This window comes from Mirounga angustirostris, unplaced genomic scaffold (assembly GCF_029215605.1).
Source record: "Mirounga angustirostris isolate CCGP_5_RB_7025 unplaced genomic scaffold, mMirAng1.0.hap1 SCAF_5, whole genome shotgun sequence".
Classification (NCBI taxonomy): domain Eukaryota; kingdom Metazoa; phylum Chordata; class Mammalia; order Carnivora; family Phocidae; genus Mirounga; species Mirounga angustirostris.
Genome location: NW_026991713.1, coordinates 123,101,691 through 123,128,599, shown reverse-complemented (window position 1 = coordinate 123,128,599; position 26,909 = coordinate 123,101,691). Strand labels below are relative to the sequence as shown.

Genomic DNA, 26,909 nt, shown 5'->3' with positions numbered 1-26,909 from the left:
AATGGAGAGAATACGTGGAGCTATTCTCCAAGTGGGTGTGTCCTTTGTTCTGAGGAAGAAAAAAAACTTGGCCAAGGAAGTTCATGGGTGATAAAACTCACTTAACCTTTTGGATCTCTATTTGGCTGGAGAAAATGTATATGCAGCTATAATCATCGTGAAAATTTTACATTTCTTTAGAGCAAGCACTATTATCTGTACTTAGTCCCTTTTTTTTCTCTTTCATCCGAGTGTTTCAAAATCTTTGGATTTGTTGAAGACGAAAGAAAAAGTTGGCAAGAGGCACGAAAAGCTTGCATAGGATTTGGGGGAAATCTGGTATCAATCCGCAACGAAAAGGAGCAAGGTATGCAGACATTGTATGATCAGTGATGCACTTAAATATGTAATTTTTTTTCCCCTGCTGATAGTAAATGACATTTTGGTTTTCCAGAGTAAACACTAGGCAGGGGAGAAAACCTAAACACATGTGGAGAACTGTTTTATTCAGTGTAGGCACCACGCTGGGCATTAAACAAAGAAAGTCCCTTTTCATTGTTAGGACAACTCTGTGAAGCCGGTTATCATCACCCCACTTGTGAATGAGGAAGTGGTGTTCAGGGAACCCGCTGCTAAGTGGGAGGGTTGGGAATTAAACTGGCTGTTCAACTGACATTCCATTCTGTTTCCACCAAACCAGTTTATTCCCCAAAGAGCCAAAGAAGTAGAGTAGTTCTAGGAGTGAAATGGAAAATTGCTAATTTTCCATTTATTGCACTTTTAATCACTTGATCACATACCCTAAAAGGCAAAAGAACTAATTTTTAAATAGGAACTTTGAACAAATTGAGACTTTTTTCCCCATAAAACATAAGGGTAATTCAGAGCTTTGAAGAAAACATTGAAGGAGAAAACTCACCGTATCCATATAGCAGACTGTAAAATTTATTATGTTGTCAAGAGAAAGATAGTTGACCAATTTTGTATGGTCTCTACATGGCCACCTTACCTGAAATAGATACTAAGCTAAATTAGTGGCTTGTCACTTGAAGAAGGATGCTAACCACCTGCAGAGCAGCCGGATGAAGTAACTAAATTCATGGAGGGTTTGGAAGCCACAGCAGGCTGTAAGTGAGGCATGTTTGAAAGACCTTCAGCTTTCAGAGCCTGGAAAAGTGTGGGCTTTGAAAAGAGAAGACCTGTATAGTTCCGGGATAAATACTTAGCACCAATGAACTGCTGTTACAAAGAAATAGATTTAGGCTCAAAATCTGGAGGTCATTCTCACAATTAGAACTGATTTTTTTTTTATGTTATGTTAATCACCATACATTACATCATGAGTTTTTGATGTAGTGTTCCATGATTCATTGTTTGCATATAACACTCAGTGCTCCATGCAGAACGTGCCCTCTTTAATACCCATCACCAGGCGAACCCATCCCCCACCACCCTCCCCTCTAGAACCCTCAGTTTGTTTTTCAGAATCCATCGTCTCTCATGGTTCATCTCCCCCTCCGATTTCTCCCCCTTCATTCTTCCTCTCCTGCTATCTTCTTCTTCTTCTTTTTCTTTTTTAAACATATAATGTATTATTTGTTTCAGAGGTACAGATCTGTGATTCAACAGTTTTGCACAATTCACAGTGCTCACCATAGCACATACCCTCCCCAATGTCTATCACCCAGCCACCCCATTCCCCCCACCCCCCACCATTCCACCAACCCTCAGTTTGTTTCCTGAGATTAAGAATTCCTCATATCAGGGCGCCTGGGTGGCTTAGTTGGTTAAGCGACTGCCTTCGGCTCAGGTCATGATCCTGGAGTCCCTGGATCGAGTCCCGCATCGGGCTCCCTGCTCGGCAGGGAGTCTGCTTTGCCCTCTGACCCTATCCCCTCTCATGTGTTCTCTCTCATTCTCTCTCTCTCAAATAAATAAATAAAATCTTTAAAAAAAAAAAAGAATTCCTCATATCAGTGAGGTCATATGATACATGTCTTTCTCTGATTGACTTATTTCGCTCAGCATAACACCCTCCAGTTCCATCCACGTTGTTGCAAATGGCAAGATTTCATTCCTTTTGCTGGCTGCATAATATTCCATTGTGTATATATACCACATCTTCTTTATCCATTCATCTGTTGATGGACATCTTGGCTCTTTCCACAGTTTGGCTATTGTGGACATTGCTGCTATAAACATCGGGATGCATGTACCCCTTTGGATCCCTACATTTGTATCTTTGGGGTAAATACCCAGTAGTGCAATTGCTGGGTCATAGGGTAGCTCTATTTTCAACTTTTTGAGGAACCTCCATACTGTTTTCCAGAGTGGCTGCACCAGCTTGCATTCCCACCAACAGTGTAGGAGGGTTCCCCTTTCTCTGCATCCCCGCCAACATCTGTCATTTCTCGACTTGTTAATTTTAGCCATTCTGCCTGGTGTGAGGTGGTATCTCATTGAGGTTTTGATTTGGATTTCCCTGATGCCGAGCGATGTTGAGCACTTTTTCATGTGTCTTTTGGCCATTTGGATGTCTTCTTTGGAAAAATGTCTGTTCATGTAATAAAGATCAGAGCAGAAATCAATGAAATAGAAACCAAAAGAACAGTAGAACAGATCCACGAAACTAGGAGCTGGTTCTTTGAAAGAATTAACAAGATTGATAAACCCCTGGCCAGACTTATCAAAAAGAAAACAGAAAGGACCCAAATAAATAAAATCATGAATGAAAGAGGAGAGATCACAACCAACACCAAAGAAATACAAACAATTATAAGAACATATTATGAACAGCTATATGCCAGCAAATTAGATAATCTGGAAGAAATGGATGCTTTCCTAGAGAAGTATCAACTACCAAAACTGAACCAGGAAGAAATAGAAAACCTGAACAGACCTATAACCACTAAGGAAATTGAAGCAGTCATCAAAAATCTCCCAACAGGGCACCTGGGTGGCTCAGTCGTTAAGCGTCTGCCTTCGGCTCAGGTCATGGTTCCAGGGTCCTGGGATCGAGCCCCACATCGGGCTCCCTGCTCGGCGGGAAGCCTGCTTCTTCCTCTCTCACTCCCCCTGCTTGTGTTCCCTCTCTCGCTGTGTCTCTCTCTGTCAAATAAATAAATAAAATCTTAAAAAAAAAAAATCTCCCAACAAACAAAAGCCAAGGGCCAGATGGCTTCCCAGGGGAGTTCTAACAAACATTTAAAGAAGAATTAATACCTATTCTTCTGAAACTGTTCCAAAAAATAGAAATGGAAGGAAAACTTCTAAACTCGTTTTATGAAGCCACCATTACCTTGATCCCAAAACCAGGAAAAGACCCCATCAAAAAGGAGAATTACAGACCAATATCCTTGATGAACATAGATGCAAAAATTCTCACCAAAATACTAGCCAATAGGATCCAACAGCACATTAAAAGGATTATTCACCACAACCAAGTGGGATTTATCCCTGGGCTGCAAGGTTGGTTCAACATCCGCAAATCAATCAATATGATGCAATACATTAATAAAAGAAAGAACAAGAACCTTATGATCCTCTCAATAGATGCAGAAAAAGCATTTGACAAAGTACAGCATCCTTTTTTGATCAAAACTCTTCAGAGTGTAGGGATAGAGGGTACATACCTCAATATCATAAAAGCCATCTATGAAAAACTTACAGCGAAAATCATTCTCAATGGAGAAAAACTGAGAGCTTCCCCCCCTAAGGTCAGAAACGCAGCAGGGGTGTCCACTATCACCACTGCTATTCAACATAGTATTAGAAGTCTTAGCCACAGCAATCAGACAACAAAAAGAAATAAAAGGCATCCAAATCCACAAAGAAGAAGTCAAACTCTCACTCTTTGCAGATGCTATGATACTTTATGTGGAAAACCCAAAAGACTCCACCCCAAAACTGCTAGAACTCATACAGGAATTCAGTAAAGTGGCAGTATATAAAATCAATGCACAGAAATCAGTGGCATTCCTATACACCAACAAGACAGAAGAAAGGGAAATTAAGGAGTCAATCCCATTTACAATGGCACCCAAAGCCATAAGATACCTAGGAATAAATCTAACCAAAGAGGCAAAGAAACAGAACTGATTAAATGAGCTGCTTTGTGAGTTCTCTAAAAGGCTGTGAAAAGGATTACGTTGGAAAGTTCTCAGTTGGGTGCTATAGAGTCACACAGACTGGTACGTAGAATGAAAGATGTTCAATAAATATTTGTATGAATGAATTTATGTGAGATGTTAAGAGGGAGATGAGGAACTGCATAATTTCTAAGTTCCCTTCTGGTTTTGAGATTCTTTGACTTCCAAAATCGCTTACTGGAAAACATGGTATGTCTCAGAAAATCTACAAAAAAGGAAGACCCAGGAACCTTCCATGGCCTTTTCTCAAATGTTTCCTCTACTCCATAAATGCAGCCATGTGCTCTCTTGGAACACATGATGCAGTAAATCAACCAAGATTTCACTGAGAGCCTTTGTCAAGTTCAGCAACTTGCCAGACCCTGAAAGAAAAGGGTCAAACCATAGCACACAATAGAAACATTTTCAGAATAGAATATTCATATTTCTCTAACTGGCCTACCACATTTTGGGCTTAGCTACCCAACAGAGAAACATAATAATTGATTTCTTCTCTTAACCACAAAGTGCTGATTCCTGGCATCACAAAATTAGAACCTGGGTAATAGAGATGTGCAGAAGGAAACAATTTTCAGATAAAATAACATTATTCCTGGCAAACCCGGCACACGATGTTGAATTCTTATTGTGGTTGTTGGCAGAAAAAAAAGTCAGTGCTGAAATATTGGCAGGTAGGGCTTTTCCACATTCATTTTAATTTGGGGATGGGGAAAGTTAAGATCTTATTTAGGAAATAAAACAAAACCAAAATAAATATCTAGCCATGCTCTTCTCCCTCTGAAAAATGTTGAAAGAAAAAAAAAATTTTTTTTTTAACTTTAGTTGAGAAATAAGCAAATCTCTGAGCAGAGCGGTTATTTCCTCTGCTACTCCAGCAGGAGAATAAACACGTAACCATGGCCCTTCCATGGAATTGTTTGTTTCATGAATAAACAGATGATTGTGTCTCTTTGGGCTTCTCTCTATTTTGCATTTTCTTTGAGTTACCCGGATGCTTAGTCACTCCATATCCTATTTGCATTCAGGAGTCGGGTGTAAGCGTAAGTGTTTGGAAATTGTTCTGTTGAGTTGGTGCTCATTCACCTGGGCATCCTCGGCTCCTGGCAGACGAGGTTGCTAGCTGTGGCAGGCAGCCGGCTGGTGTGGGAGGCGTGTACAAGGCCAAGTAGACAGGGGATGGGGCACGTGTTCACTGAAGCCTTTTACAGCTTCTGGATATTTGCCACCCTCCTCTGTGCCACAGAACGGACAAGGAAGAAAGAGGCCACACTGGCTCTACATTCTCTGCATTTTTCTATATCTTCTCTCCTAATGATGCAAGTGCTTAATGTCAGGATGCCCCTGTGGTCTGGGCACATGGGGTGGGATGGCTGCTGACCCCTTAGCAGTTGCTGCCGAGAGGGAGTTCCAATCGGGTAGCTCTTTTGGTTTGGAAATCCGAAATAGTGATAACTTGACAGCCTCATGCTTCTTGTTTTGACAAGTAGGTTTCATTTTTAGACGTTTTCTGGATTAAGAGCTCTATTTGCCCCCTAGTTCTTATGATCAGATTATCTTATTGAAAGAATCAGGATACCTGCTAACTCATAGGATGAGTGTGTGTGAATTAGAAACCGTACCCTCTTCCTGCAGGATGGCAGGCAGCCACAGCCCAGATCGGGGTGTATGACATGGCGCACGGGGCGTGGGATGGACTCAGCCACCCTTGTCCCAGTTCCCCACTGCCCCTGGGCACGGCCCAGTCTGTCCAGCTGTCTGCAGTGGCCCAGATAAAACCTAGACTTTTATTATACAAAATTTTCCGAAGTACGAACTGAAGTGATAAGGTGATATTAAGGTTAGAATGTGTTTGTTTTCATGGTAAGTGGTTTTAAATAATAATAAAGACCTTAATCACGTACACAGTATTTTACAAATATGTATTTTGAATATTTTCCCATATTTTGAGTATTTTCCCCCAAAGGTTAAAATTATCTTGTGGAAATTTCTTTCAGCATTTCTTACCTATCATATGAAGGACTCCGCTTTTAATGCCTGGACTGGGCTGAATGATGTGAATTCAGAGCACACGTTCCTTTGGACGGATGGGCGAGGAGTTCATTATACAAACTGGGGCAAAGGTTATCCTGGCGGAAGAAGGAGCAGTCTTTCCTATGAAGATGTAAATATCAGTTTCAGGTCAACTCTCCGTGTACTGTCAGCCTGCTGCTTATTGACTGCATATTAGTGATTCATCTTCTGTGAAACATCTACCAGAGTTCTCCTTGATCTGGTTCATTCTTGCAGATCTTAAGTGTTTCAGACTGAGCCAGCCTTAAGAGAAGGGGTATAAATTCAATTACAAACTCTTCAACTTGTGGGGTAGGTGATGGAGGTATCAAGGGATGGGAAAGCCAGTTCCAATCTGGGTCTATGTTGCGGTCAGGAGGTACACTTGAATCCAGAGTTATCGATTTTATTTGCATCACCTGCCTCTAAACTCTTGAAGCTTGTAGTATTAAGGCTGTAAGTCTGACAGCAACTACTCCTTCCAAAGATAGAAGTTAACATGATTGAGCTGCCATCTGTAGGATACTTACTACGTGCCAAACACAGTGCTAGGAGCTCTTATATATTAACCTAAGAGACAGATGAGTGTGTTATTATTGTAGTACTTTTAATCTTGCATCAATTAACAGCCAACCAGTCAATGTTAAACACCACACTAGGCATTGAGAAAAACACGAAGAAACGGCAGATTTTGTTCTGACCTTAAAGAAGCTTACATTTATGTAAGACCACAAGTCTGATACAGGAAAGAAGGGAGTAAGAAACGCAAGTATATGATGACAGGATCAGTTATAAAGCCCTGTAGTAGTTAGGAGGAAAGAAGCTTACTGTGGGATAACGTGATCTAATCAGTCAATACTTATTTAGGGAGGCTTTCATTTGATGAAGAGAAGGAATATGAGAAAAAAAAAATCAGCTATGGGTCTTTTCCTCAAGAGGTTTAAAACAATGATCAGGAAAGTTGGGTATATGGGGTGAGGAAGACCATGCTAAGTGGGCAAGGTGAATAAAATCTTCAAGAAAAAAAGCACCAGGTGGGTCTGGGCAGGAGAAAAATGACTTGGGATATAGCAGGGTTTTTATACAGAAAAGAAGTAGGAGTAAACTTTGTAAGGTTGACAGCAGAATTTAGAGAAATTTAGTTGCCCCAGGAGTGAGTTTGGACTTTGTCAGATGGGCAGTGAGAAAAGGTTAGAGCAGAAAAATGATCTGATCAAAATGGTGCCTTTATGATAGTTAATTGGGTTAGCTCTGTTAGGGTAGATACATTTAGATGACAGGTTAGTGATTTTCTGTGGAGAAATTCTTTGCATCTTCATTACATTCATGAGGGCTAAAAACTTACTGAAGAAGTTAAAGTAGAATGGAGTGAGGTGAGGTTTGCTTAGAAAAATTTCTGGATGGGGGTGAATTTTGTGTAAAGCAAAAAAATTTTATTGTTGCCCAAGTTTTGTTTTGTTTTGAGAACATAAAGACAAGCAGAGACAACAAAAGCAAAATCTGCTATCTCACCGTCCAGGGAAAAAACACTGTTAATTTTTTGTTGAATTTATTTCTAGACTTTTTCTTAGTGCATGAAAAATAGTTTATTTCTCAAAAATGGAATCAAAACACACATACTGTGTTGTTACAATTTCAGGACTTGAAAAATGACGAGGATTAAATACAGTGTGATAAATAAGAGTGTGAGAGAACTTTTCTTACGGGTTTTGTGGTGGAAACATGCTTGCTCTCTACAGGTTTTCTGGAGTAGAGCACAGACTGTAAGCAAGGGTAATGGAAGATAAGAATAGCTAAGAAGGAAGATGGGAATGAGTGGAGCATCTAAATGTAGGATTGGGAGTTCCCGTAAGTTGAAGTTCATGGGATAATGAGGCTGGAGGCAGGGAGGTTGCAAAGGCATTGCAACCATGGATCAGGGAATGGGGGTACAAAGCTAAGGATTGGGGTTCTTTCCATCTTTCTGCTCGGCATCATTGCGTGCTGGCCTAGCTCTTCATTACTGCCTGGGAGAGAAGTTCCAGTCGTTCTGTCCATTCAAGATAATATGCAATCTTCCCTTCTTTTGTGGCTGTTTATCAACAAGAAACCCTTCCTGGGGAGCACTCCTGCTCACAGCATGCTTTGCATTCCTCACTCGCTGAGAAGCACGATAGTTCAGTGGCCAAGGCCTATGCCAGGAGACTGCGTGCCTGGGGTTTGAATCCTAACTCTTATTTATTAGCTGTGTAACCATGGGCAAGTTAACCTGTGCCTCAATGAACCTGCGCCTCAGATCGTTCATCTATGAAATGGGCATACTCATAGGACCAACCACTAAGGATGGATGTCAGTTTACAAGAATTAATATGTATATAGTACTTAGAACAATGTCAGATATTATAGGTGTGAGCTATAATTATTAGAACCAATGGGTTAAAGAAGCCCAACACATGATAAATCAAAATCTTCATCTGACACTGGATGAAAACTTCAGCAGGGGCAGGTTTCTTGACTTCTTTACTTGCTTTGGCTCATAGATTGTCCTATGGAAGCTTGATATTGCAAACATATTCACAACAAAAAATAAAAAAATTCTTTCCAGCCTGGCATACTTCCCTGTAAGATTGCAAATAACATGTGAAACTTTCTAGCTACACACCAGCAATTTGCTCTGAATCCATAATGGTACTTGTATAAATTAAATTAGCAATGAAAAAATATAGATTATACTTATTTCTCTTTAACAGTAGGATACCTATTTTGGGGTTTGAATCATGAGAATTTATATGGAGAAGATATTGTATTCTCCTAACATTTGATTGTTAAATTTTGGTAGAGATTTGTACCATTTCTGATAGCAAAGTTTCTCAGACCTGTCTCTAAAATTATCCAATTCTATCTGATTTTTAATTAAAAATAGCAAGAGTTCAGTGTGAAAGATTCCCTTGAAAAGTGTGAGCAGTTGCATGGAAAAGTAAGGATGAATTGAAAGTGACTGTAAATGAATTAGGATGATCTTCAGATTTGGTGGTTAGGCATGAGGGATATTCTTGGCTTATTAATGAATAGATTTAAACAATTATTGATTCACACTGCTTTTTATTTTCCTTTCTCCACAAATGTACAGGCTGACTGTGTGGTTATTATTGGAGGGAAATCAAGGGATGCAGGAAAATGGATGGATGACACATGTGACAGTAAACGAGGTTACATATGCCAGACACTTTCTGGTAAGTTCTATCAAACCTTGCCTGCCCATAGAGCTGGGTTATTTAATATATTTAAAAAAATGACCTTCTTCTCAATTTTGCTCTAAACCTTAAACAGCTCTAAAAACAAAGTTTTATTTAAAGAATGGCCATTCCCATGCACATTGTTTCTCAACTCAATCCATGTGCGTCTGTGAAAGAGCATAAGGGTGACATTTTCTAGAAACTATTCATGAGTGTACCCCTTCATCCGTTACCAAAAATTTTGTGCAGATTACACTTGAAGTTGGAACTTTTTCTAACTTCATAAGAAATGTAGGATATTTGCCTACCTGTACCTTTTAAAAAATGTCACCGTAAGAATACTTGGTTCTGTTTGCCTAATTTGAGAACCTTTGGCACAAATCATCATATATACCTCATTGGTTCTGTATTCTCTGCCTTTAAAAATGTAGATATCCTTTTTTTCTTAAAAATTTTAAGTAATCTCTGTACCCCACATGGGGCTTGAACTCACAACCCCAAGATCAAGAGTCGCATGTTCTACCGACTGAGCCAGCCAGGCGCCCTCTAAAAATGTAGACACCTGATTTGTGTTTCATTTTGTATCTTAGGAAGCCCTATGGTTAAACAAAAATAAAACAGAATATGTGCATATTTACTGAGAGTCCAGATTATGGTTGTACGTACTTTAGTCTCCAGCGAAAGAAGGATACAAATGTCTAGCTACACAAAAAGAGGGCCAGAAATTAAAAAGTGGTTTAGAGAGGAGGGTGCAGAGTGGGGTGGGCTGCTCTCATTCTGAGAACAGCTCTTAGAGTTTGAATTAGAAGGTACTTGTTCTAATGCATCAAACAGATTTTTCTACACTTTCTAGAGAATCAGGGAACTAAGGTCAACTCATGACCATGAGTGAAAATCACTTGAGGTATTTTCAGATTATTGAAAAGTACTGCAGAAATTCTAAGCTTTCATTAATTCAGAAGCTGGTCCAGGACCTGTTGCTTTCCCCTCTATGCTCTGTTCTCTGGCAGCAGAATCTTAGGCCACCAGAAAGCACACATGCCATTTTTGCCCAGGTTTTGAGTAAAAGGAGCGGGTATCCTTCCAGGAGTGAATGATGACTCACAAGCTCTTTGAAAATCTTTTTCTTCCTATTATAAACATAAGTGGTAGAATATTTGCCACTAATAAAAGCTTATTAAAAAATAAAAATATTTATCATCATTCACCTATACATTCATGTTTTTATTTATATATATTTATATATATATATAAACCTACCATTTTAAAAAATATGTAACACATGTTCTTTGTTGATGTTTTAGAAAATGCAGAAAAGCATAAAGAAGGGAAAAAATTACCTACAATCCAACCACCTGAAAATAACCCCTCAATATTTTAGTTTTTCCTTATAATTGTTTTATGAATGTTTTAATAAACAAACCAGTCGGACAGATGAGCTGTTTCCTAATTGCATATAGCCTTCCATGAAACTTTTTTTTAAGCTTTACCTCAAGCCTCATTTGCCACTTTTAGTGGTCGCCAAATTTCCCACAGGTATTGAGACAAACCCAAACCTCCCCAAGTTGGGAAATGGTAAGACTATTCAGTCTCTACAGGCCGTACCATGTGAAGGGTGCTGGTCTGGGTCTCTTGGTTTAATGATATTCTTCTACCAACACAAGGTGGCAGCAACAGTAGAAGAAAGGGGAAGCTGCCCTTGCTGAAATAAAGTCATTACCATACTAGGCGTAATCAAAAGCATGTTTGGCATTGGGATAGTGACAGAACAAGGCAGATGGTAGATTAGGTCAGTATATAGTGGAACACGTCTGAGAATTAACCAAGACAAAATTGGTAAGCAAGGACATCTAGAACCCTAGATAGGAGTTGGCAATTTTTTTCTGTAGAGAGACACGTTGTAGGTATTTTAGGCTGTAAATACACATTCTCTGTTGCAACTACTCAACTCTGACATGATACTAGGCAGTCATAGACAACACGTAAACAAGTGAACGTGGCTGTGTTCCAATAAAATTTTATTTATGGACACAAATTTGAATTTCATACAATGTTTACATGTCACAAAGTATTATTATTTGATTTTTTTTTTTTTTTTTTTTTTTTGGTCAGCCATTTAAAAGACATTCTGGGCTCATTGGCTACAAAAACAGACAACAGGCCAGATTTCACCCTCTGCCTGTCATTTGCTAACTTCTCACTTTAGGACATCCGTTAAGGGACACAGAAAGAAACTCTTTTTTGGGGTGTTGACAGTAAGTAGCACAAAGGATGGGTGGGCCTACAACAGTCACTAGAAACTCATACTGGAACACTGAGGAAAGAAGTTCAGAAAGCCAGAGTGACTCTGTCTTAGGCTCCAGCCCCTGAGTCAGTTTGATCAAGATATGGGAGGCCTGGCTGAAAGGCGTAGGCAATCATTAGTAGGAGAAAAGCCTGATCCCAGGATAAGGGTTAAATGAACCCAGGACTGGTGTCTGGCTTCATGCCAAAACTTAAAGCAGGCTCTCGAAGGTGAGTTAACAGTAGAGTCAAATAGATACAAAGAGATGCAAATTCATGGAGAGGGTACAACAGATGAAGGAGGGGGAGGAAGACTGTTGGTGACCTTGAAATATGACCGAGGTGGTAAAATAAAGATTAGTAATGACAGAATGATAGATATTCTTTAGTTGATGGGATTAAACTGTGTCATTTCTTTTGTTCAGATACTAGATCTCATTGAATTTGCAAGGCTTTTGGTTTTTTTTTTCTTTTCATTTTTTGGTTTTTGGGTTTTTTTTAGTTTAGAAACTTGATTACATATCTATATTAATGGTCTAAATACAGTTTGGAAATTATTTCATTCAACCAGCCATACTGATTAAAAAACAGAGCTTTGTTTTTTGGTGTGAAATGACTGATGAAAATATTTTTAGCACCCGATGGTTTAGATTTATGCTATTCTGATTATTTTTGTAATGTATGAGATATGGTAGTAAAGTGTACCATTAACACTCAAAGTATGTTTATTGAGAATGCTAATGAAAATTAATCTTTTTGTTCCAGACTCTTCCTTGCCTAATCCTCCAACAACAATTCCAACAGATGGCTTTATTAAATATGGTGAAAGTAACTATTCACTCATGAAATTAAAGTTAGAGTGGAATGAAGCAGAGAAGTATTGCAAGCTTCACAGTTCCCTTATTGCTAGCATTCTAGATCCCTATAGTAATGCATTTGCATGGATGCAAATGCAAAAATTTAATGAACCTGTGTGGATCGCCCTGAACAGTAACTTGGTAAGATGCTGGAAATATGTGTGACTTGACATGATTGATACATTGTGATTAAACATGATTCTCTTTCTGTTCATTCTGTTGGGCGTTTGTTATATGTAAGACACTGTGCTGGGCAATGTGAACGATGTGAAGGTGAACTAGATCCAATCTTGCAAGGATCCAATGCCTTCAAGGATCTAACAAGCTAGTGATATGAGTCAGAAATCAAACTAAGATTTATATAGCTTATATTAACTTTAATATTGCTTTTGAATATTAAAATTAGATTCTGCATCTAAACATTTTTATTTATTAATTTACTCCTCTCTAGTGTCCCAATTACAACTGTGCCATCGGAATTAAGAAAACAGATCAGGGACATGGTTCTTGGGTCATGAGGAACTTTTTACTTTTTTGTGGCAAGCCATTCTAGAGTGATCAGTCCTAAAGTTGTGTGAAGAATTTCACTGCAGTCAATTCTCTGTGTTCCATAAAAGAAAAAGGCAGGTTGGCAGAGAATTGGGGTGGGGGGCACAGAACTAAGAGTGGTGATGAAGTTGCCAAAATATACCTGTAATGAGTCTTCTCTGATGCCCTGTGATCCATCTATCCTCCATCTATTTACCTAGCCAGCCAGCAAACTTCCTAATAGAAGAAATAGAGATATCTGCAAGTAACTAAGAGACAAGATTGAAAATGTCAAAGAGAGGTATATAAAAGTGCTAACAAGAGGAGAGAAAAGAGATGGGTTGAGTCAGGGAAGAAGGTCGAGAAAGCTTCTCAGAGAAAGCGGGCTTTATAGATGTCATCTGGGATGGTGGAACATAAAGAAGGAGTACCACTAAGAGAGAAAAAGGCAGAAGGAGATAGAACTGGAAAGTAGTTTGGTGTCAGATTTGATTGAGCTTCTAATGTTGTGCTACAGAGGTCAAAAGGTACACTTCATGCACAGAGTAATTCCTGAGTAAGGAAGTGAACATTTAAAAGTAAGTGGTTCCACAATGATTTCTGTGATTAAACTTAGGCAAGACATTTTTATGTCTATATTGACTCTATTTTTAGTGATTAATTTGCTTGATAGTTCACTCATTTTCTTCTTGTAGACATGGTCACAATTCTCTCATGAGTTTAAAAGAGGCTTTTATTTATTTTTGGAAAGATTAAGTAGCTTTTCCACTATACCAACATATGTAATTAAAACAGTAGTATTATCTTTCTTATATTTGTGGAATTAATGACTGTGTAAGCATTATGCGATTAAACGTGGTAGAATACTACAAAATCCTAACTTGGGATAGCACATGCTTTTGAATTTGTCATTAAATCTTTTGTAATTGGCTAGGTAAGTTAAATAATGCAGTTAAAATGGGGACTATTTGAACTATTTTGAAATTCATTTATCTCGTTAATACTATGTATCATGTTTTTTAAGCATTACTTGTAAAATCTCTCTTAGGCTGTTAAAGGATATTATTGATAAGTAATATTTTTGATGTTATTAATTAATTTTTATGTGATCATAAATTCATTCTACTAAATGTAATAAGAAAGTAAGTGTGCAAATTGATTAAAAAATCAGCTGTGTAAAAATTACTATCATGATTTGTTGAAAGACCACCTTACTGGAAAGCAAGCCACCTAGTCTCCTGTCACCTGTCCAGCTGACCTCACCTGTCATTTGCATGTGCACTTTTTCAAAAGCTAAACAATGAGAAGATCAGAAGAGATTAGTGTTTCTCTCCAAGGTCTATAAGTTCAATGAAAACTTAATTTTTATTATCATTTCAGTGATAATATAATACATATTATATTTGTTCTGAAGACAAAATTTGTATTTTACACTGAAAACCTGTGAAGAAAAGTTTCATAGAATAAGACATAGGTTTCTTTAAGTCTGTGTTTTTCAAATTACCTTTCAAGGATGTAGTTATGGGGAACTCCAAGAGTCTCTCTTAAAGAAAGGTGACATTTCCTGAATTTAAGTTGGTAGAAATGATTTATAAAATGTCCTTTTTGTTCCCAAATGTTGAAGATCGTTTGTCAAATCACAGTCTTAAATATACTTTTACTCCTCACTAGGTTCTTTTGGTGTTTTCTAAATGAGACAAGACTCCATGTTAATGGTTGCTTTTGTCCTTGCAGACCAATAATGAGTATGCTTGGACTGACAAATGGAGGATGAGGTACACTAACTGGGCTGCCGATGAGCCCAGACTGAAATCAGCATGTGTTTATCTGGATCCTGATGGCTACTGGAAGACAGCATCTTGCAATGAAAGTTTTTATTTTCTCTGCAAAAGATCAGATGGTAATTGAATACAAAAAAAGACAATCAAGGGATTTGAAATTTTCTCAATTAGCCAATACATACCACTACTGGTATTATTAAACAGTAACATGTCTTGGAGGTCTTAAGAATAAGATAATAAAACATATCCTTTCGCTGAACAAAAGACTGACTTGGTAATAAACAAATATATATAGATCCAAATAATAACAAATATATATAGATCCAAACAAATATATATAGATCCAAATAAAATAGATCCAAATAATCTAAATAATCCAATTCTATCTCCATCCAATAATGGAGATAGAAAATTTTCTTCAGTGCTAGAGTTTATTTGCATTTTTTAGATTTTTGAATTTTTATTATTGAGATTATCCTCTGCATCTCTGATGTCAGATTTGTCAGGAAATTATGATTACCTTTTGTATCAACAGCACATCTGTATCAAAATAATTTTTATCAGAATGCATATAGATTAATCAGAATCAGTGATATTATGGTTTTAGCTTTCCTAGACTATATTCCTAGAAGGGGACAGGGATACAGTCCTAGAGTTTTAACTGTCCCATTTAGTTCTATCATAGACATCAGTCATAGCTAACAAGCATTAATAGGGGTTAGGATTTCAGAAAAGAGTGTCTTGAAGGGGGCTTCCTTTGCAAATTGTTTTTAGGTGATCTTTTTAAGGGACCTAACATCTTTATAAGTATTTATAGATCTGCCTTCTTCAGTATGACTGTGATTGATTTCTAATCTACCAGAATACAGTCTATTGAAATATATTTAAAATGACAACAAAAAGATAAAGTACAAAGAACACCCAATAACAAAAATGGCAGATCCAAATGATCCATCAGAACTTCTTAAAAATAATGATTGCGATAAAATTTTCCTTAGCTGCTACTATATCATATTGCAGAAACTTCAGGTTTTATTTTATTTTAAATGTCTTTTTATTAACAGAAATCCCTGCCACTGAACCCCCACAGCTGCCCGGCAGATGCCCAGAGTCAGAACACACAGCATGGATTCCTTTCCATGGTCACTGCTACTATATCGAGTCTTCATACACAAGAAACTGGGGTCAAGCCTCTCTAGAATGCCTCCGAATGGGTAAGTGCCACCTTTACTGTAAGGAAATCCCATCATCATCTATTCTGGACTACCATGATACTAATAACACTGTACATTAAAATCATATGGAATGTAAAGATACTTATTTTTCTCCATAATTTATATTGTAATAGAATGGGCAACATCATGTCCCCCCCCAGTGTAATTGATAACACTGTAGCCTCAAAATTTTCAAGAATTACAGTAGAAAGTAATCATTTGTGGAACAAGTCTTTCTGACTTTCTGCCCTAATCTTCGAAATGGTTAGGATTGTCATTCTCAGTTGTCCAAAGTGTTGTGTTCCCCTCTTCTCACTATTAGCTTGGGTTCCACAGTGCCCAGGGGCCATTTTGCTTTACCGTTAATAGAAAAGCATTTAGCTCAGGTTATCTTTTCTATGAAGAAAAACAAGACAAAACTCAAATAGACACGACATAGATGGATAATTTTCCTCTCAAAATAAAAATGTTAGTTAATTTTTCAGAATGCATTTAAAAATCCACTTAATTAAATCCCACTTAAAAAATTACTGAATTATTCTTTTACTACATTTTTTTTTAAAGATTTTATTTATTTATTTGAGAGAGAGAGAATGAGAGACAGAGAGCATGAGAGGGAGGAAGGTCAGAGGGAGAAGCAGACTCCCTGCCGAGCAGGGAGCCCGATGCGGGACTCGATCCCAGGACTCCAGGATCATGACCTGAGCCGAAGGCAGTCGCTTAACCAACTGAGCCACCCAGGCACCCTCTTTTACTACATTTTGATTGTCTTCTAAGTCAGTGTTTTTTTTTTTAAGATTTTATTTATTTATTTGACAGAGAGACAAGCAAGAAAGGGAACGCAAGCAGGGGGAGTGGGAGAGGGAGAAGGAGGCTTCCCGTGGAGCAGGGAGCCTGATGCAGGGCTCAATCCCAGGACCCTGGGATCATGACCTGAGCCGAAAGTAGTCACTTAACCAACTGAGCCACCCAGGCAGCCCTAAGTCAGTGTTCTCTATCCAACAGTGATATATATACAAGAGCTATATTCTCATTTCCTTCAAATTCATTCAAAAGTCAACCTTGAGTTTTGACCTTTTCTTTTTACTTTTAGGCTTTTTCCCCCTTCAGTTCTATTGAGGTATAATGGATAAATAAAATTATAAGACATTTAAAGTGTACACTGTGATAATTTGATTGTGAAGGGATTCTCACCATCAAGTTAATTAACACATCCATCATATCACATATATACCCTTTTTTATTCTTTTCTGATGAGAACACTTAAGTTCTACTCTCTGGGCAAATCTCAATTTTAAATATAGCATTATCAGCTATAGTCACCATGTTATCCATTTGATCCTAAAACCTTATTCATCTTATAACTTAAACATTGTACCCTTTCACCAGCATCTCCCTCCCCCCTACCCCACAGTCCCTGGCAACCTGCATTCTTTCTCTCTCTCTTTTTTTAATTTTACATATAAGTGATACCATGGAGAGTTCATCTGTCTCTGTCTGGCTTGTTTCCTTAGAATGGTATGGTTAGTCAGTGTTGTCACAAATAAATAAATATATATGTCACAAATATATATATACACACTACATTTTCTTTATGCATCCATCTGTTGATGGACACTTAGGTTGTTTTTGTACCTTGGCTCTTGTGAATAATGCTGCAGTGAACATGGAAGTAGAGAGATATCTTTGAGAAGTGATTTCATCACCTTTGGATATATATACCCAGAAGTGGGACTGCTGGATCATATGATAGTTCTCTTTAATTTCTTGAGGAACCTTCATGCTGTTTTTCATAGGGGCTGTATCAGTTTAGATTCCCACCAATAGTGTACAAGGGGTCTCTTCTCTCTACATTCTTGCTGGGATTTATCTTGTCTTTTTGGTAATAGCCAGTCTAACAGGTGTGAAGTGATGCCTCATCTCATCGTGGTTTTGATTTGTATTTTCTTGATGATTAGTGATGTTGAGAATTTTTCATGTAACTGTTAGCCATTTTTAAGTCTTCTTTGGGAAAAAAATGTCTATTTAGGTCTATTTGCCTATTTTTAAATTGGGTCATTTGTTTTTTTGCTATTGAATTGTGTAAGTTCCTTGTACATTTTAGATCTTAAACCTTTATTAGGATATGCAGTTTGCAAATACTGCCTTTTCATTTTGTTGATGGTTTCCTTGGTTGTGCAGAAGCTTTTTAGTTTGTTGCAGTTCCATTTATTTATTTTTGTTTTTGTTGCTTTTGCTTTTGGTGTCAAATACAAAAAAAAAAAAAAATTATCCCCAAGAACAATGACAAGGAACTTGCCACCTGTTTTCTTCTTTTTGCTCTTCTGGGTATATTTGACTGGCCCTTCTTGGAGGCCATTGTTTCTTGCTTCCACTTTATCTGGTCTGCGATTGAATCCCACCCACTCTTGTATGTTTCAGTTCAGTTATTCTTTAGCCCTGTGGTTTCTGTTTGGTACTTTTTGATTCTTTCTCTCTGCATGTTGAAATTTTCACTTTGTTTGCACATTGCTTTCTTGACCTAAATGAGCATCTTTATAACTGTTATTTTTAACTCTGTCAGATAAATCGTCATCTCTGTTTCATTAAGATCTGTTCGGAGATTTATCTTGTTCTTTTGTTTGCAACATATTTCTCCTTTTCTTCATTTTCCTGGACTCTCTGTGTTGGTTTCTGCACACTGGATAAAACAAACACCTCTCCCAGTTTTGAAAGTCTGGTGTCATGTAGGAGATGAACCTCATCAATTAACCCAACCCAACCTCCTGTTTGTCTCTCAAACCTTTGTGATGGTCTAAGCTGCCATCTTTGTTTTTTAGTGGCTCCCAGTAGTTGAGGGTGTGCAAGGGCCCTATGATGTTCCAAAGGAGAAAATCACAGTCAGCATATAAATGCAGGCTGATTAGAAGCTGGACCCTCAAGTGGCAGCTAGGAAAGTATATAAGCCAGGTGTGTGTACATGCTCCTTCCAGGGAAATATTGGTGACCTGCTTTTGTCATTGTGGCAAGCCAGGGAAAAAAAGGTGGTGGAAGTACCCCCCCAGGTACCCCAGGCTCCGTGGAAAATCACACCTTGCTCGTAGATGCATGTAAATTAGCAGCTGGACCACAGGGCAGTGGGTTGTAAAGTATGCAGTCAGTCCCTCTCCAAGAAAAGGCTGAAAAAATGGGCATTTTTCCTGTTTCCTCTTAGCTGAGTCCTGGGGGGATAGCTATAGTGAATTCTCACATGCCCATTAAGAACTATTGCTTTGTTTTCTGTAGTCCTATGGGTCTTTTGGCTGCAAACCCCATTGGTTTTCAGAGTGAGGTGGTTTGGTGGCCTGTCCCTTAGGTGGGAGCCCTAAAACTTGGAGTGCTAGAGGTATGGTCCAAACCCTTCTCTCTTCAGGGAAAAGCTGGGAGTTGGGTATTCCCTCCTGATTGTGTGGTGGTCTACTGGAGATAGGGTTTCTTGAGAAAGTATGTCTCAGCCTTTCCTACTCCTTTAGAAGTAGAGATATTCTCAGTCACCCTACATGTCAGAGTAACTCAGCTTGTTTCTGGGTTTCTCTGAGGTAGTTGCTCCATGTGTAGCTGTTCATTGGTGTGTCTATGAAAGAGGGAGTTTCAGGAACCTCCTATTTTGCCGTCTTAGTCCCTTGCTATTAGTTTTGGCTTTAAATTCTGAGTCAAGTGAAGTCTCTTTGCCTGTTTTTGGTTCATTTATTTGGGAACTTTATTGTAAGGGGGGTGTGTGTGTGTGTGTATATATATATATATATATATGTATATGTATACATATATATATATGGTGTAAGGTGTATATATATGGTGTAAGGTACATATATATAAGGTATATACATGGTATATGTGTATATATATATAACCTATTTATAACAGATATATATAACCTATCCTTATATAGATATCAATATATAACATATCTATATATATAACAGGTATATATATAACATATCTATAACATCTATATATATAACATATCTATAACAATTATAGACATATATGTAATATATACATATATGTATATTACATACGTATATGTGTATATGTATATATACATACATATATGTATGTATATTACATATATATGTCTATAATTGTTATATCTTCTTAATGAGTTGAAACTTGAATCATTATAAATGTCCTTATTTGTCTCTAGCAACAATTTTTGTTTAAAAGTTTATTTTGTCCAATATCAGTATAGCTACTTCAACTTTTTTTTAAGTTACTATTTGCATGGTATATCTCTTTCCGTGCTCTTACTTTCAATCTTTTTGTGTCTTTGAATCTCAAGTGTGTATTTTATAGATGGCATATAGTTAGATATTTTTAAATTTTATTTTTATTTACTTATTTTAATTTTTAAATTTATTCTGCCAATCTGTTTTTTGATTGGAGTGGTTAATCCATTTACATGTAATGTAATTATTGATAAGGTAGGATTTTTATCTGCCATTTTATTTATTTTCTGTATGTCTTGTGTCTTTTCATTCCTCTATTTCTCCATTTCTACTTTCTTTCATGTTAAATAGATAATCTCTAGTGTACATTTTAATTTCCTTGTTATTTATTTACTAGGTATACTTTATTTTCTTAGTGGTTGCCCTGGGGTTGATAATTGCCATTTTAATATGAAATAATCTAGTTCAGATTAATATGAATTTAATTTTAAAGGTATATGAAACTTTTGCACTTATACAACTCTATTCCCTCCACAGTCCTTTGTGTGTTATTGTCATACAAACACATTTTATATATTGTATGCCCACCAGTACAGACTTGTAATTATTAACTTTATGTAGTTAATCTTTAAATCATGTTTTAAAAATGAGTTATAAACAAAAAATAAATTAATACTGTCTTTTATTTTTACTTAGGTAGGTACCTTTATTAGTGCTTCTTATATCTTCCTGTGGATTTGAGTTTCTGTCAAGTATCCTCTCATTTTAGCCTTAAGAACTCTCTTTAGAATTTTTATAGAGTAAATCTGCTTGTGACAATTTCTCTCCATTTTTGTTTATCTAGAATGTCTTAAAATTTCCCTCACTTTTGAAGGATAGTTTTGCTGGATAGAAAGTTGTTGGTCAACAATCATTTTTTTTCCAACCTTTTTTAGTATCTTGTGCACTGCCCTCTGGCCTCCATGTTTTCTGTTGAGAAATCAGTGTTAGTTTTTTTGAGGATCTCTTGTACATGATGAGTTACCTCTCTTGTTGATTTTAAGAATCTCTATCTTTTGACAGTTTGCGATGTGAATTTCCTTGCAATTATCTTACTTGGAGCTTGGATAGATGTGGAGTTTCCTAGATGTATACATTAATGTTTTTCATCAAATTTCAGAATTTTTGGCTATTATTTCTTCAAGTATTCTTTTTGCTTCTCTGTCTTTTCCTTCTCAGATACCCATTATGTATATTTTGATACACTTGATAATATCCCACAAATCTCTGAGGCTCTGTAAATTCCCCCCCCCCCCATTATTCAGACTGGATAATTTCAATTTACCTGTTTTCATGGGGTTTTTTTTTTTTTTTTTTTTTTTTGGTTATTTCTTTTGCTTAATCATATCAGCTCTTAGGCTGCTCTAGTAAATTTTTCCTTTCAATTATTGTAATTTTCAACTCCAGAATTTTAAGAAATAATTTCTATCTCTCTCTTAATATTCTCTATTTGGTGAGACATTACATACTTCTTTTTCATTCTTTATACATGTTTTCCTTTATTTCTTTAACATAGCTGATTTGGTCTTTGGTAAATCGAAGGTGTGGCTTTCTCAGGAACAGTTGGTGTTGACTGTTTCGTTTCTTGGTATGGGCCATACTTTCTTGTTTTTTGCATTTTCTGTAATTTTTTGTTGAAAACTGGACATTTTAAATAATATGATGGGCAACTCTGGAAATGAGATTCTTTCCATTCCACAGAGTATGCCATTGTTGCTGTTTGTTGTTTTTTTCTGGTTTAGTGATTTTCCTTCACTAATTCTGTAAAGCTTGTATTCTTTTTCATGTGTGGTCACTGCAGTCACTGCTAGCTTAGTGGTCAGCTAATGATTGGGAACAGATTTCCTTAAATGCCTAGAACCAATAAGTCTCCCAGGTTTTCCTGAGGGACTCTGCCTGAAGATACTGCCTTCCACATTCATTCAAGTAGTTTAAAACTCTGCCTTGGTCCTCGCTTCCTGTTTGTGCAGACCCTCAAGGTCAGCCAGGGGTGAGAGCTTAAGAGTCCCTCAGATTTTTCATAAGCATGCATGTGGTCCCGGGTGTGTACATGCCCCAGTGCCTGTCTGTGGCCTTCTAGATTCCCAAGAATGAATTGAAGGTTTTTGGAGCTCACTATGGACCACTTATTCCCATTTTTCCTTTTAAGCTTTTTTTCTTTGTTATCCTCTTTTCCTCACCTGTTATCCCTACCTCAGGCATCTATGATGTTAGACAATTGCCACTGAAAGTTTTTGAAAAATGCCCTCAGAAAGAAGGCTATTGACACAGTTGAGTTCTGAATTAGGACAAATAAAGCCAAGCTTTGCAAGTGAGACTTTCCACTGAACTCTCAGAGAGATAAAATAATGGAAATTCATTGAATTGGGACTTTGAAAGAGCTCCAACACCATTCCGACTATTCTGGTGGCTTCTAGGCTGCTGGTTTTCACTGTGATTTGGGTGCTGTTTGTTTTTAAGGTAAACCGAAAGCTGAGGATAAGGCAATGAAATTAGAACAAGTCAAAAAACCATGAAGCTCACTCTTCATCCAAAGACTGACTATTTTTTAAATAAATACTTCCTGGATTGTTACAACCTGTTGATTAATTTTTAGGGTTCTGAAATTTGTCAGTGTTCTTACTGCTTTTGTAGAGGACAGGATTTTCATGGATAGTTATTCTGCCATTCCTTATGGTGTCACCAAAGTCTGCTTTGGAATTTTTTAATTAAAAAATATTTTTCCTCTTCATGTTGCTAAGTGTTTTTTTTAAAAACTTGCAATGAATATGGAGAAACTTTGTTTTCAACTTTAGGTGACTATGTTTTCCTATAAATAAGATGAATGATTCTCATTTATCAAAACATGTCACAAATATTTTGAAATGGTTATTATCTTTGAAATCTGTTAAATGGTGGAATATGTAATCATGCAATAAAAACAATCATCAAGGGGATCATCCAGGACCCAGTAACATGGGATGCAGGCATATGGGTAAGTGTAGGGTTTTGAGATTCAGAACGCCTGGATCATGCTATGACTCAGCCCATCACTGGATCTTGACAAATTACCCTCTGTACTTTTGGGTCTTTATCTATAAAGTGAGGTAATGGTAGTGCTCATTTAAGAAGGTGGTTGTAAATTTCTAGTGAGACCACACTTGTAAAGCACAATGTGAAATGTCTGGCATAAAGTGCTTAAAATATATTAGTTGTTATTCTTATAAAGCTATAGATATTTACTATAAACTCTAATGCTGACACTGAATCAACCTTAATGTAATGTGAGATGTTGATGCTATAGTAATCTAACCAGTCTTTCAGTTTTCCTCTCTTTTTACTTTGTACAGTCCTATACCTAACAGCAGGATTAATAATTAATCCTGCTGCCTGAAGAAACTAAGTGTTCTTTATCACTACCTTAAATACCAATCTCTTTCCATCTGCAGAAAGGCCTAACCCAAATCTTTTTTTCACCTGTTGACCAGAGTATTCCAGCCAAACTGAGCCATCTATTAACACTCTAAGTTCCTCCCAGTAGATAGATCTATCTATCCATCATTTGTCTATATCCTATCATCATAAACCAAATATGGAGGAATCCATGTATCTGTGTGCCATGTTCTTTTTTTTTTATGTTATGTTAAACACCATACATTACATCATGAGTTTTTGATGTAGTGTTCCATGATTCATTGTTTGCGTGCTCCATGCAGTACATGCCCTCTTTAATACCCATCACCTGGCTAACCCATCCCCCTACCACCCTCCCCTCTAGAACCCTCAGTTTGTTTTTCAGAGTCCATAGTCTCTCATGGTTCGTCTCCCCCTCCGATTTCCACCGCCTTCATTCTTCCCCTCCTGCTATCTTCTTCCTCTTCTTCTTCTTCTTCTTCTTCTTCTTCTTCTTCTTCTTCTTCTTCTTTTAACATATAATGTATTATTTGTTTCAGAGGTACAGGTCTGTGATTCAACAGTCTAAGACAATTCACAACACTCACCATAGCACATACCCTCCCCAATGTCTATCACCCAACCACCCCATATGTGCCATGTTCTTGAAGAAGCTCTATGCTTCCCTCTCTGTCTCCTCTCTCATTCCTTCTCTTCTTGGAATTATTTTCTATTCTTTCCACTTGAAATCCTATGCTTCTTAATATCTTAAATTCTATTTTCTCCATGCTCCCCTTTAGTTGCTCCACCTAAAACAAATCTTCCCCTCATTTGACATGTTAATTACATATCATACATATTTTCTCCTCTAACCCATCCTTCAATCTATGCTATCTCCTGAACCATAACCTTGTTAAGACATACTCTGTGATGACTTGAATAGACATTTTTCCAAAGAAGACATCCAGATGGCCAACAGACATATGAAAAGATGCTCAACATCATTAATCATTAGGGAAATAGAAATCAAAGCCACAATGAGGTATCATCTCACACCTGTCAGAATGGCTAAAATCAAAAAGAAAAGAAATAACAAGTGTTGGTGAGGATGCGGAGAAAAAGGAACCCTCACAGACTGTTGGTGGGCATGAAAATTGGTGCAGCCACTGTGGAAAACGGTATGGCAATTCCTCAAAAAATTAAAAATAGAACTATCATATCATCCAATAATTCCACTATTGGGTATTACCCAGAGAAAACAAAAACACTACCTCAAAAAGATATATGCACCCCTATGTTTACTGCGGCATTATTTATAATAGCCAAGACACAGAAGCAATCTAAGTGTCTATCAATAGACAAGTGGATAAGGACAATGTAGTATGTACACACACACACACACACACACACACACAATGGAATATTACACAGCCATAAAAAAAGGATGAGACTCTGCTTTTTTTAAAACAGCACGGATGGACCTAGAGGGTATTTTGCCAAGTGAAATAAGTCAAACAAATACCATATGATTCCACTCACAGATGGAATCTAAAAAAAAATAATAAACAAACAAAAAGCAGAATCAGGGCGCCTGGGTGGCTCAGTTGGTTAAGCGACTGCCTTCGGCTCAGGTCATGATCCTGGAGTCCCGGGATCGAGTCCCACATCAGGCTTCCTGCTCAGCAGGGAGTCTGCTTCTGACCCTCCTCCCTCTCATGCTCTCTGTCTCTCATTCTCTCTCTCTCTCGCAAATAAATAAAAAATTAAAACAACAACAACAACAACAACAACAACAAAAACATTTCAAAAAGCAGAATCAGAACTCTAAATACAGAGAACAAACTGATGGTTGCCAGAGGGAGGGAGGTAGAAGGTTGGGCAAAATGGGTGAAGGTGAGAGAGGGAGAGATACAGGCCTCGAGTTATGGAATCAGTAAGTAAAGGGAATGAAAGAGCAAAAGGAATGCAGTGATATTATAATAGTGATGTAATGGGACAGATGGTAACTATACTTGTGGTGAATATAGCATAATATATAAACTTGTCAAGTCACTAATTTGTACACCTGAAACTAATGTAACATTGTGTGTCAACTGTACTCAAATTTAAAAAATTCACACACACACACACACACACACACATCGCTATACCCAAACCCACACTCAAGAGGAGGATATTACATTAATGCTTATATATCAGGAGGCAGGGATCAAAGTGAACCATCTTAGATTCTGTCTACCACAAGAGCTGGTCCAATAATTTGAGTATGAGATGCTAGTGGCCATTCTTAAGGTAGAGGTAGTAGAAACAGGGAGAAGCAGACAGATGTGACAACTATTGAAACAGTAAAATCACAACAGAATTTGGGCATAGGCACTAGAAAGGGTGGAAGTCAAGAATGACTCTCATGTTCACACTTGAGTGAGTGGAAAGGATATATTTGTAAAGGATCAAAAAGTAAGAATTTTCCTTGCAGTACCTATATTCATAGGCCATATCAGCTGCTTGCTGATATGTAAACAGCTAAGGAGAAATAAGATTTCTAGGCAAAAATTTTATGAGTTTGTTTTGTACATGTTGAGCTTCAAGTGTCTGTGAAACATTAAAGCAGAGTTAAAAAAAAAAAAAAGACACATTGTCCTACTGGTCTGCATGTCTTGCCACAGCTCATCCAGTGCTTATACAAAAATTATGCTTAAAAAAAAATCTTTTTTTTTTAAGAGAGCATGAGCAGGGGAGGGGCAAAGGGAGAGGGAGAGAGAGAATCTTAAGCAGGCTCCACGCCTAGAGCAGAGCCCATGCAGGGCCCGACCTCATGACCCTGAGATCATGACTTGAGCCAAAATCAAGAGTTGGCTGCTTAGCCGACTGAGCCACCCAGGTGCTCCCCCCAATCATATTTTCAGAAGGGAAACTGAAATTTTGAGAAGTCAAATGTCTACTCTTTGAAATTCTTCACCTTAAGTGGAGACGTTTTTATTGCTCTTGCTATCAATACTATCATTATAAAAATATTTTTAGTTACTTAAATGTAGTTCCATCACATTGTTTCTTCATACTTTGCAGGCTCCTCTTTGGTTTCCATTGAAAGTGCTGCTGAATCAAGTTTTCTGTCCTATCGAGTAGAACCACTTCAAAGCAAAACCAATTTTTGGATAGGATTGTTCAGAAATGTTGAAGGTAAATTTGCAGAACAATGATTTAATCACAAATATTTCAAAATGCTCTGTGCAAAACAAGTTTTCTGTTCCAGAAAGTCT

The 26,909-nt window shown here is 37.4% G+C and overlaps 1 protein-coding gene across 4 annotated transcripts in view; it reads left to right on the top strand.

The window, feature by feature from the left end:
- The window catches only part of MRC1 (mannose receptor C-type 1), a 117,736-nt gene that overhangs the window by 78,927 nt on the left and 11,900 nt on the right, over positions 1-26,909 (top strand). For all 4 annotated transcript variants that reach the window (XM_064591998.1, XM_064591997.1, XM_064591999.1 and 1 more), the window contains 7 exons: positions 232-346; positions 6,122-6,288; positions 9,286-9,388; positions 12,440-12,672; positions 14,794-14,959; positions 15,905-16,054; positions 26,716-26,829. In XM_064591998.1, the coding sequence (XP_064448068.1) occupies positions 232-346; positions 6,122-6,288; positions 9,286-9,388; positions 12,440-12,672; positions 14,794-14,959; positions 15,905-16,054; positions 26,716-26,829 (1,048 nt within the window). The remainder of the gene's footprint in view (positions 1-231; positions 347-6,121; positions 6,289-9,285; positions 9,389-12,439; positions 12,673-14,793; positions 14,960-15,904; positions 16,055-26,715; positions 26,830-26,909) is intronic.